Source organism: Palaemon carinicauda, chromosome 16, assembly GCF_036898095.1.
Source record: "Palaemon carinicauda isolate YSFRI2023 chromosome 16, ASM3689809v2, whole genome shotgun sequence".
NCBI lineage: Eukaryota > Metazoa > Arthropoda > Malacostraca > Decapoda > Palaemonidae > Palaemon > Palaemon carinicauda.
In genome coordinates, this window is record NC_090740.1 from 50,468,930 (window position 1) to 50,478,929 (window position 10,000).

General features: G+C 34.4%; 3 protein-coding genes across 3 annotated transcripts; all 3 read left to right on the forward strand.

Annotated features, from left to right (window-relative positions):
• Positions 1-5,433: 5,433 nt before the first annotated feature.
• On the forward strand, positions 5,434-6,282 carry LOC137655311 (uncharacterized). The gene has a single exon (XM_068389197.1). It carries the CDS (start codon positions 5,434-5,436, stop codon positions 6,280-6,282), a length of 849 nt encoding a protein of 282 aa, XP_068245298.1.
• A 22-nt stretch (positions 6,283-6,304) lies between these two features.
• LOC137655312 (uncharacterized) lies at positions 6,305-7,426 on the forward strand. The gene has a single exon (XM_068389198.1). The coding sequence runs from the start codon at positions 6,305-6,307 to the stop codon at positions 7,424-7,426; it is 1,122 nt and encodes a 373-aa protein (XP_068245299.1).
• Positions 7,427-7,446: 20 nt separating this feature from the next.
• On the forward strand, positions 7,447-8,921 carry LOC137655313 (uncharacterized). Its single transcript, XM_068389199.1, has 2 exons — positions 7,447-8,244; positions 8,427-8,921. Exons 1-2 carry the CDS (start codon positions 7,447-7,449, stop codon positions 8,919-8,921), a joined length of 1,293 nt encoding a protein of 430 aa, XP_068245300.1.
• The last annotated feature ends 1,079 nt before the right edge of the window (positions 8,922-10,000 follow it).

Consider the following 10,000-nt stretch of genomic DNA (forward strand, 5'->3'; position numbering starts at 1 on the left):
TCGCATATTATTTTACTCATGTAATCTAGATGGCATAATCTCTTGAAAAACTTTACAACGTAATTGGAAAATTAATACAAAGCATAATTTTCTTATTTTAATGAAACCTTCATAAAAATTATGAACTTTGAAAACTTTAATTAAACAACGAAGAAATTGAATATATATAATAAAAGTGGTTTCATGTATTGCTGCTCAAATTAAAACCAATGCTGTTGTTGCTGCTGTCGAAGATGATCGCCTTAAATGGAGGTCAAAGCGATGGTCAAGCATCTCCAACTTCCAATTACCATTTTCAAGAACCCCTAGATAAGTATAAAATACAAAATATCAGTTACGCTTCAAGTGGTGACTTCAAATTATCAAAATCACTAATAAAATATTCAAACATAGGAATGCCATTCCAATATATACATATAGTATCAATAATGGATTTCACTTAACATTATCAAATAATAATTACCTAAAGACAATGGTCCACTTTGCGTATTAAGTATATCACTAGTATACAACGAACCAAATTGACAGTAAGGCCGAACGAATAACCACCTAAGTAGTAAAAACTACTAATGTAAATAAACTACTAATTAACGTAAAAGTGGCAAAAAATGAGAAAATACCAAAATATGATACAAAATTTAATTTATCTAACCAGCTCAAAGTAACTGAAGATAAATGAATATCTCAATTATGACAGGGAAATTATAATATGGCAATTCCATAAAAATTGTAAATGATATGAATATTATCCTAGGGTATATTTATTTGTTGGGGCTAAAAAGCAAAGCAAGGGACTTTCATTATCAAATGAACTATGGATTATAAATCACAAAATTTAAATGACCTTTAAAATGATGACGTACCTCACAACCAATACTGTCCGTGTATGCTGTTCGTAAATGAAACAAATCACAATTGCTGTCTTGTCTCTTGATGAGGCTTCCAAGGAGAAGGCAACGTAAGATGCGGATCCATGGTACAGATCACTTATTTTTTCACCATGACGATAAAGATGCCAGCAAATCCAATGTTGTCACTGGTGAAGATGGCTATGAACTAACTAAATTTTCATGGGAAGCCGTCCACTTCGACTTTCTGTAAGAAATGTATAACGAGCAGCAAGTCTCTTCAACGACCCAAACCATCTTAAGTTTTAACAGGTTATTAAGGAATTGTCATCATTTTATGTAAACCAAAAATATTTAAGTACTAAACATGAAAGTTAAATAAAAACAATCCTTTACAAACTTACCAAATTACCATATTATAAAAAGAAACAGAAAACAGAAAATAACTGTTATTTTTCAACAATCCCAGGGAGGAAATCAAATTTTACATAAGAATTATGTAAATTTGATCGAATAAAGAAAAAAAAATATTAGTCTGAAATATCATCGTTTAGAATGGTTTTGAATTTTTGCCGTGATATCTCACCAGCTTTTCTCTGTGGACGTTTTCTAGAAACGTCCATGCCTGGAATCTCTTCTTTCGATGCTACAGCATCCTCATCAGACTCCTTCCTCAAGACTGGTATTAAAGTAGTAACATGCCTTTTAGTTATTTCATTGGTTTTACCCTTCAGAACTTTCGCAGCAGTTACCTCTCCGTTGATATTCTTGAAAACTTCTTTGACAATTCCCATAGGATAATTAACAGGTTTATATCCATCATCCTTAATCAGCACAATATCGCCGATACTGATTTGTTTATGGTTTACAGGAGCATATCTATTCTTCTTATCAGTAGCTTGTTTAATTAAAGTGTTCATGAATTCCCGATGATAGTTTTCTAGCAAGTTAGTTCTAATTTGTTTCAGCTTCTCATAAGATGTTTTAATTTTATGTACAACATCAAAGGCAACCTGAAAATCCTCATCAGAATCAGGGTCAGCTTGTAATGCGGGAATAATATTCAAAGAGACCAATGAATATCCATGAATAAGTTCCTCTGGCGTTGTAGGGTTGGTACATTATCAGAACAATCTCTTAATGCTTCTTTAAATGCAATCGGCCTTCTATTGATCAAATGTACAGCATGACAAACAAGATATTCAAAATCCCTAAATTCAATGACATTATTTCTGATTGACTTCCGTATCATATGCTTGGTCATTTTGAAAAACTTTATTACGTAATTGGAAAATTAATACAAAGCATAATTTTCTTATTTTAATGAAACCTTCATAAAAATTATGAACTTTGAAAACTTTAATTAAACAACGAAGAAATTGAATATATAATAAAAGTGGTTTCATGTATTGCTGCTCAAATTAAAACCAATGCTGTTGTTGCTGCTGTCGAAGATGATCGCCTAAAATGGAGGTCAAAGCGATGGTCAATCATCTCCAACTTCCAATTACCATTTTCAAGAACCCCTAGATAAGTATAAAATACAAAATATCAGTTACACTTCAAATGGTAACTTAAACTATCGAAATCACTAATAAAATATTCAAACATAGGAATGCCATTCCAATATATACATATTGTATCAATAATGGATTTCACTTAACATTATCAAATAATAATTACCTAAAGACAATGGTCCACTTTGCGTATTAAGTATATCACTAGTATACAACGAGCCAAATTGACAGTAAGGCCGAACGAATAACCACCTAAGTAGTAAAAACAACTAATGTAAATAAACTACTAATTAACGTAAAAGTGGCAAAAATGAGAGAATACCAAAATATGATACAAAATTTAATTTATCTAACCAGCTCAAAGTAACTGAAGATAAATGAATATCTCAATTATGACAGGGAAATAATAATATGGCAATTCCATAAAAATTGTAAACGATATGAATATTAACCAAGGGTATATTTATTTGTGGGGGCTAAAAAGCAAAGCAAGGGACTTTCATTATCAAATGAACTATGGATTATAAATCACAAAATTTAAATGACCTTTAAAATGATGACGTACCTCACAACCCATACTGTCCGTGTATGCTGTTCGTAAATGAAACAAATCACAATTTCTGTGTTGGCTCTTGATGAGGCTTCCAAGAAGAAGGCAACGTAAGATGCGGCTCCATGGTACAAATCACTTATTTTTTCACCATGACGATAAAGAGGCCAGCAAATCCAATGTTGTCACTGGCGCCCAACGTGGGGCTTAAGTAAGGTGCTGTTTTTGCTGTCTGGTTAGCTTCCGGGTTGGGGTTTTGTTTGTTTGCGGGTCCATGGTCTATCCTTTTAAATTTTATTGAAATGAGTGTAGAATTAAAGACTCGTAAATATATTCGTGGCCAAGTAAAGCAGTTGTTTAATGAACATGATAAATTCATGCGTATGAATAAAACTGAGTTGAAGGCTGTTCAAATCAAATTGATATCGTACAGTGATCAGTTGAACAGTCTTAATACTATAATCCATAAGTCTTTGTATGGAGACGGGACAAATGAAGAGTTCTTATTAGAATTGCAGTCTTGTGATGATTACTCAGATAAATTAAATACCTGTTTTGCTGTTTTACAATTGATGGATTCTAAGCCTGAGGCCAAGGATTCTGAGACCACAAGAAGTCTCTTAAAGAGTCCTGTAGTTCCACTTCCGGTTTACGCTAGCACCGAAAGGGAAAATGTTGAAAATTTTTTTGTTGAGTTTGAATCGGCTATTGCCACATATTCGTACACTGAGAGAGATAAACTATTACTTCTCAGGCAACAGGTATCAGGCAGAGCCTCAATTTTACTCGAGAATCTTGAAATATCAAAGCAGACCTATACTGATGCTAAGAAATTGCTTAAAGAAGCACTGGCTTCTCGTTCGCTGCAGAAATTCAATGTGATTAAGCCATTAAGTGAAATGAAGCTTGAGTACGGCACTGATCCTTTTTCCTATATTGGAAAAATTACTAATGTAACTGAAACTTTTTCTACATTGGAAATCAAAGTAGATGATATTTTGCAGTATTTCATCTGGCAAGGCATGAATGACTCCTTTAAAGGTCAGCTAATAAATGTGACTAATCATGTACGTCCATCACTTGAGGAGATAAAAGAAAAATTCTTTGAAGCATCTGAACGTTATATGGACGTCACAAGGAAGTTTAATGAAAGGAGGAGACAAGGAGGAAAATCTTCTACATCACTTGCAGTTAATGTTAAATATGAGGATAATGAAACTAACAGAATTAGTACTGCTGACGCCGCTTCTCCGAGGAAAAGGTGCACTCTTTGCCAGGAAAACCATGCAACACATAAGTGTATAAAATATAAAGAACCTGAGCATAAGCTGAGACGCTTAGAAGAACTTAATGGTTGCAAGAAATGTGCTAACATTGGACATACCACTGACAAATGCAAGTTTAAATTCTTTAAGAAATGCTATTTTTGTAAGGGTTGGCATTTTTCATTTTTGTGTGATCATCAAGGTGAAAAATCTCATGATGAAAAACTACAAATGAATGCGAGAGGTAGCAAGGAAGTAAAAGCAGGTAATTCAAAACACAGGGAAACCTCAAGTGATGTAATGATTATAACTAAGGCTTTGCATACCACTGATGGCGCCTCTGTTTTGCCAACTTTTACCTGTGAAATGTTGAATGGAGCCCTTGTTAGAGGTTTGAAGGACTGTGGCTGTCAGACCAGTTTTGTAACTGAAAAACTTGCAAGTGATAATAGGTTGAAAGTGTTAAAAGATAATGTCTCTTTAACAGTCAATGGTTTTAATTCAAGTAAGAAGTATAAATCCAAGATATTTGAATTAAAGTGCAACTTTAATGATAAGGCATGTGTAATACATGCATTGTGTGTACCAAGCATAGATATAAATTTGTCATTGCCAGGAATTTCAGAAGTGGCCAGGGCCTTTGCCAAAAAAGGCTTCAAATTAGCTGATAAATATTTGACTGATGGTAGTGATAAAATAAAGGATATTGACTTGATACTCGGTACAAATGATGCCCATTGTTTATTAGATTTTTCAGTAAAATTTGGCAATGATCACCCATCTGTTTATTTGGGATCAGCTGCAGGAGTGATGTTAATGGGTAATGTCAAGATTATGCAACAGAATCTACCTTATCTTTCAAAGGATTTTTCTTGTTCTTGGTGTTCGGAGCACTCTCGCTCGGTTGCCGATTATGAGGAAACATGTGAGTTAAATGGAAACAAATCCCCTGTATTTGATGGCATAGATGAATGCTGCAAGTATATTGGATTTGGAAGTTCTATGGGTGAGCCAAGTGGCTTAAGTTTGGAATGCGAGGTGGAGGTTCAAGCTAACTTCGCTATTTTAAATGAAAAAGGTATGATTGAAGAATCAGAGCTGAGACGTGAAACTGAGGAGATGCTGCGGTCTGTGTATGAGAAATCTATTTATGAACCAGACCCTGAAGATGGAAACTTGATGTCAGATTGTAATGCAAATTTGATTAAGTTTACCCTTGATAACGCAAGAGAAACGAGGAAGGAAGGCTAGAGATGCCTCTTCTATGGAATGAAAAGAGCTGTCATTTGCTTGGATGGAATTTCAACCTTGCAAAGGCTGTATTGAGATCCAACACGAGAAAATTACAAAGGAACAAGGCAAATTTGGAACTTATGAATAAAAATTTTAAAGAACAAGCAAAACTTGGAATAATTGAAAGAGTACCAAATCTAGAAAGGTACATGGATGAGCATCCTGAGTGCAGTTTTTTAGCACACATGGGAGTTTTTAGACTAGATCGGGAAACAACAAAATGCAGAGTTGTTTTCCTGTCCAATGTTTGTGAACCTAGTAGGTCCAGTGTGATGACGGTCAATCATAATCAGGCTATGTATGCTGGCCCATCACTCAATCAAAAGATAACGTCTGCAATGCTTCATTTGAGATTTGGATCTAAATTACTCATCTTCGATATTAAGAAAGCATTCAATCAAATAGCACTCAGTGAGCTTGATCAGCAGAAGTTACTCTTTTTGTGGTATAAGAATGTTAAGAAAGGGGATTTCTCTATAGTTGCCTACAAAAATGTTCGTCTTCCTTTTGGACTTCGATGCAGTCCTACAATTTTGATGTTGGCTCTTTTCAAAATTTTAGTACTGGATAGCAAGAATGATAATCCTAGACTAAGAAATGCAAAATGGATAATGTATCAGCTCTTCTATATGGATAATGGTGGATTTACTTGTGAATCATCTGAAACCTTGAATTGGATATATGAGATTTTACAGGGTATTTTTGGTCCTTACAAATTTGAAGTACAGCAGATGTTTTCTAATGATTCTACACTACAAGATAAAATTGATGGAGAAGATATGCAATCGGATGTAGGATGCAAGGTCTGAGATGGAGGTGAAATAACTTGGGATGATCTGGAATCGAGGGAGTGATACAATTTCAACCAGGAAATTGTGCCTTGATGAAAAGGCTAATACAAAGAGGGAAATTTTTCGATCCATTGCATCTAATTATGAAGTTTTCAACATAAATGGTCCTCTTCTTAATAGAGCTAGACTTTTTATGCAGGACTTGCAATGTGAGAGAACGCTTGGATGGGATACACAACTTAGAGACTTTCAACAAAAGGAGTGGAAAAATATTGCAAACCAAGTAAATTCTGCTCCTGTTTTTGAGCTTCAGAGATGTGTTGGTGAAAGGACAGATGAATATAAACTTGAGGCTTATGATGATGCTAGCAAAAGTGTTTATGGAGTTGTTGTATATTTATGCAATATAAGAAGTGGTGAAAGAAGCTTTGTATTAGCGAAAAACAGACTCATTGGATCCAAATTGCATGGAAAGTCCGTTCCTTCACTCGAATTACAGGCTATATGTTTGGGTACAGAGGTTTTGTTGGATACCTATAATGAACTGAGTGGCACACAGTGCCTGGTGCCCATCAAAATAGTTGACTTGGGGCTATTCTCAGATAGTTTTGTTGCTCTGTCGTGGTTTAAGTCCTTTTCTCATAGGTTTGATAAAATGCAGAAAAGGTCAGTGTTCGTAATGAACAAACTGAATCATATAATAAAGCTATGTGAGGGGAGAAGTGTTGGATTCTCCTTCGTGAGTGGAATGGACAACCCAGCCGTCAAAATTACACGATGTCTGTCATTCAAAAGCTTAATGAAGTCTAATTACCATAAAGGTCCCAATATACGTGATCTCGATCAAGCTAGTAGAAGTGACATTTTAGGTTTCAAGGTACCAATGGTCGAGAATTTAGAAACCATTGAGGCGTATAGTGCATCAACCAGTATAAAAGAAAGCCAAACTGTAAAACTAGAGCACTTAATACCTCTAGATAGATATTCAAATATGAATAAGTTGATATCTATACATGCGAAAGTTCTGGAATGCTGGGATCGATGGAAAGGGTTTATAAACAAGTCACATGGCTTTGATAAGAAGGACCTCCGCTCTAAGGCTTTGACTCAAATCATCTCTAGGGATCAACAAATAAATTTTCCAGATGTTATTGACTATTAAGTAGTAGCTCTAAAACCAAGATGGCTATGCCTAATTTGATATCACAGTTGAATTTGTATCCAGACACTCATAATTTAATAAGAGTGAAGTGTAAATTTAATGAGAAGCGCAGTATAACCAACCAAACTTATCCTATTCTTTTATCAAGAGAGAGTACTCTAACAAAACTTATTATATTGGATGAACATTTGCTTTTGAAACATGCTGGTTGCTATGTCCTTTTGACAGAATTATGTATGAAATTCTGGATACCAGAATTCTTCTCAACAGTTAAAAGGATTCTGAAGGAATGTGTTGTATGCCGGAGATATAACCAAAGACCTGTCAAACTTAATCAATCAGCCTATAGGGAATTTAGATTCAGTCCATCTGATAAACCTTTTGGTAATGTATACCTTGATTATTGTGGTCCATTTTATGTGAGACAAGGGAAAGAAAAAGTCAAGGTTTGGATCCTTGTTATTTCATGCATGTTCACACGAGCAGTTAATCTTAAGATCTGTATGGATATGACAGTTGAAGAGTTTTTGCGTGCTTTGTCACTGCATTCTTTTGAATATGGAGTCCCTCAGTTTATAGTAAGTGATTTGGGTACGCAAATAGTAGCAGGAGCCAATATTGTTCAGGATTTCCTGAAGGATGCCGAGACTGTTCAGTATTTAACTGATAATAATGTTGAGAAAGTCCATTTTCAACAGTACCATAAGGGCTGCAGTCAGCTTGAAGGATTGGTTGAGAGCGTAGTCAAAATGACCAAGCATATGATACGGAAGTCAATCAGAAATAATGTCATTGAATTTAGGGATTTTGAATATCTTGTTTGTCATGCTGTACATTTGATCAATAGAAGGCCGATTGCATTTAAAGAAGCATTAAGAGATTGTTCTAATAATTTACCAACCCTACAACGCCAGAGGAACTTATTCATGGATATTCATTGGTCTCTTTGAATATTATTCCCGCATTACAAGCAGACCCTGATTCTGATGAGGATTTTCAGGTTGCCTTTGATGTTGTACATAAAATTAAAACATCTTATGAGAAGCTGAAACAAATTAGAACTAACTTGCTAGAAAACTATCATCGGGAATTCACGAACACTTTAATTAAACAAGCTACTGATAAGAAGAATAGATATGCTCCTGTAAACCATAAACAAATCAGTATCGGCGATATTGTGCTGATTAAGGATGATGGATATAAACCTGTTAATTATCCTATGGGAATTGTCAAAGAAGTTTTCAAGAATATCCACGGAGAGGTAACTGCTGCGAAAGTTCTGAAGGGTAAAACCAATGAAATAACTAAAAGGCATGTTACTACTTTAATACCACTCTTGAGGAAGGAGTCTGATGAGGATGCTGTTGGATCAGATGATGATGATGATGATGATGCTGTAGCATCGAAAGAAGAGATTCCAGGCATGGACGTTTTAGGAAACGTCCACAGAGAAAAGCTGCTGAGATATCACGGCAAAAATTCAAAACCATTCTAAACGATGATATTTCAGACTAATTATATTTTTTTCTTTATTTGATCAAATTTACATAATTCTTATGTAGAATTTGATTTCTTCCCCGGGAGTGTTGAAAAATAACACTTAAGTTATTTTTTTGTTTTCTGTTTCTTTTTATAATATGGTAATTTGGTAAGTTTGCAAATGATTGTTTTTATTTCAACAAGCATTTTTAGTATCTAAATAATTTTTGTTTACATAAAATGATGACAATTCCTTAATAACCTGTTAAAACTTGAGATGGTTTGGGTCGTTGAAGAGACTTGCTGCTCGTTATAAATTTCTTACAGAAAGGAGAAGTGGACGGCTTTTCATGAAAATAAAAGTTAGTTCTTAGCCATCTTCACCAGTGACAACATTGGATTTGCTGGCATCTTTATCGTCATGGTGAAAAAATAAGTGATCTGTACCATGGATCCGCATCTTACGTTGCCTTCTCCTTGGAAGCCTCATCAAGAGACAAGACAGCAATTGTGATTTGTTTCATTTACGAACAGCATACACGGACAGTATTGGTTGTGAGGTACGTCATCATTTTAAAGGTCATTTAAATTTTGTGATTTATAATCCATAGTTCATTTGATAATGAAAGTCCCTTGCTTTGCTTTTTAGCCCCCACCAATAAATATACCCTTGGATAATATTCATATCATTTACAATTTTTATGGAATTGTTATATTATAATTTCCCTGTCATAATTGAGATATTCATTTATCATCAGTTACTTTGAGCTGGTTAGATAAATTAAATTTTGTATCATATTTTGGTATTCTCTCATTTTTGCCACTTTTACGTTAATTAGTAGTTTATTTACATTAGTTGTTTTTACTACTTAGGTGGTTATTCGTTCGGCCTTACTGTCAATTTGGCTCGTTGTATACTAGTGATATACTTAATACGCAAAGTGGCCCATTGTCTTTAGGTAATTATTATTTGATAATGTTAAGTGAAATCCATTATTGATACAATATGTATATATTGGAATGGCATTCCTATGTTTGAATATTTTATTAGTGATTTCGATAATTTTAAGTCACCACTTGAAGCGTAACTGATAT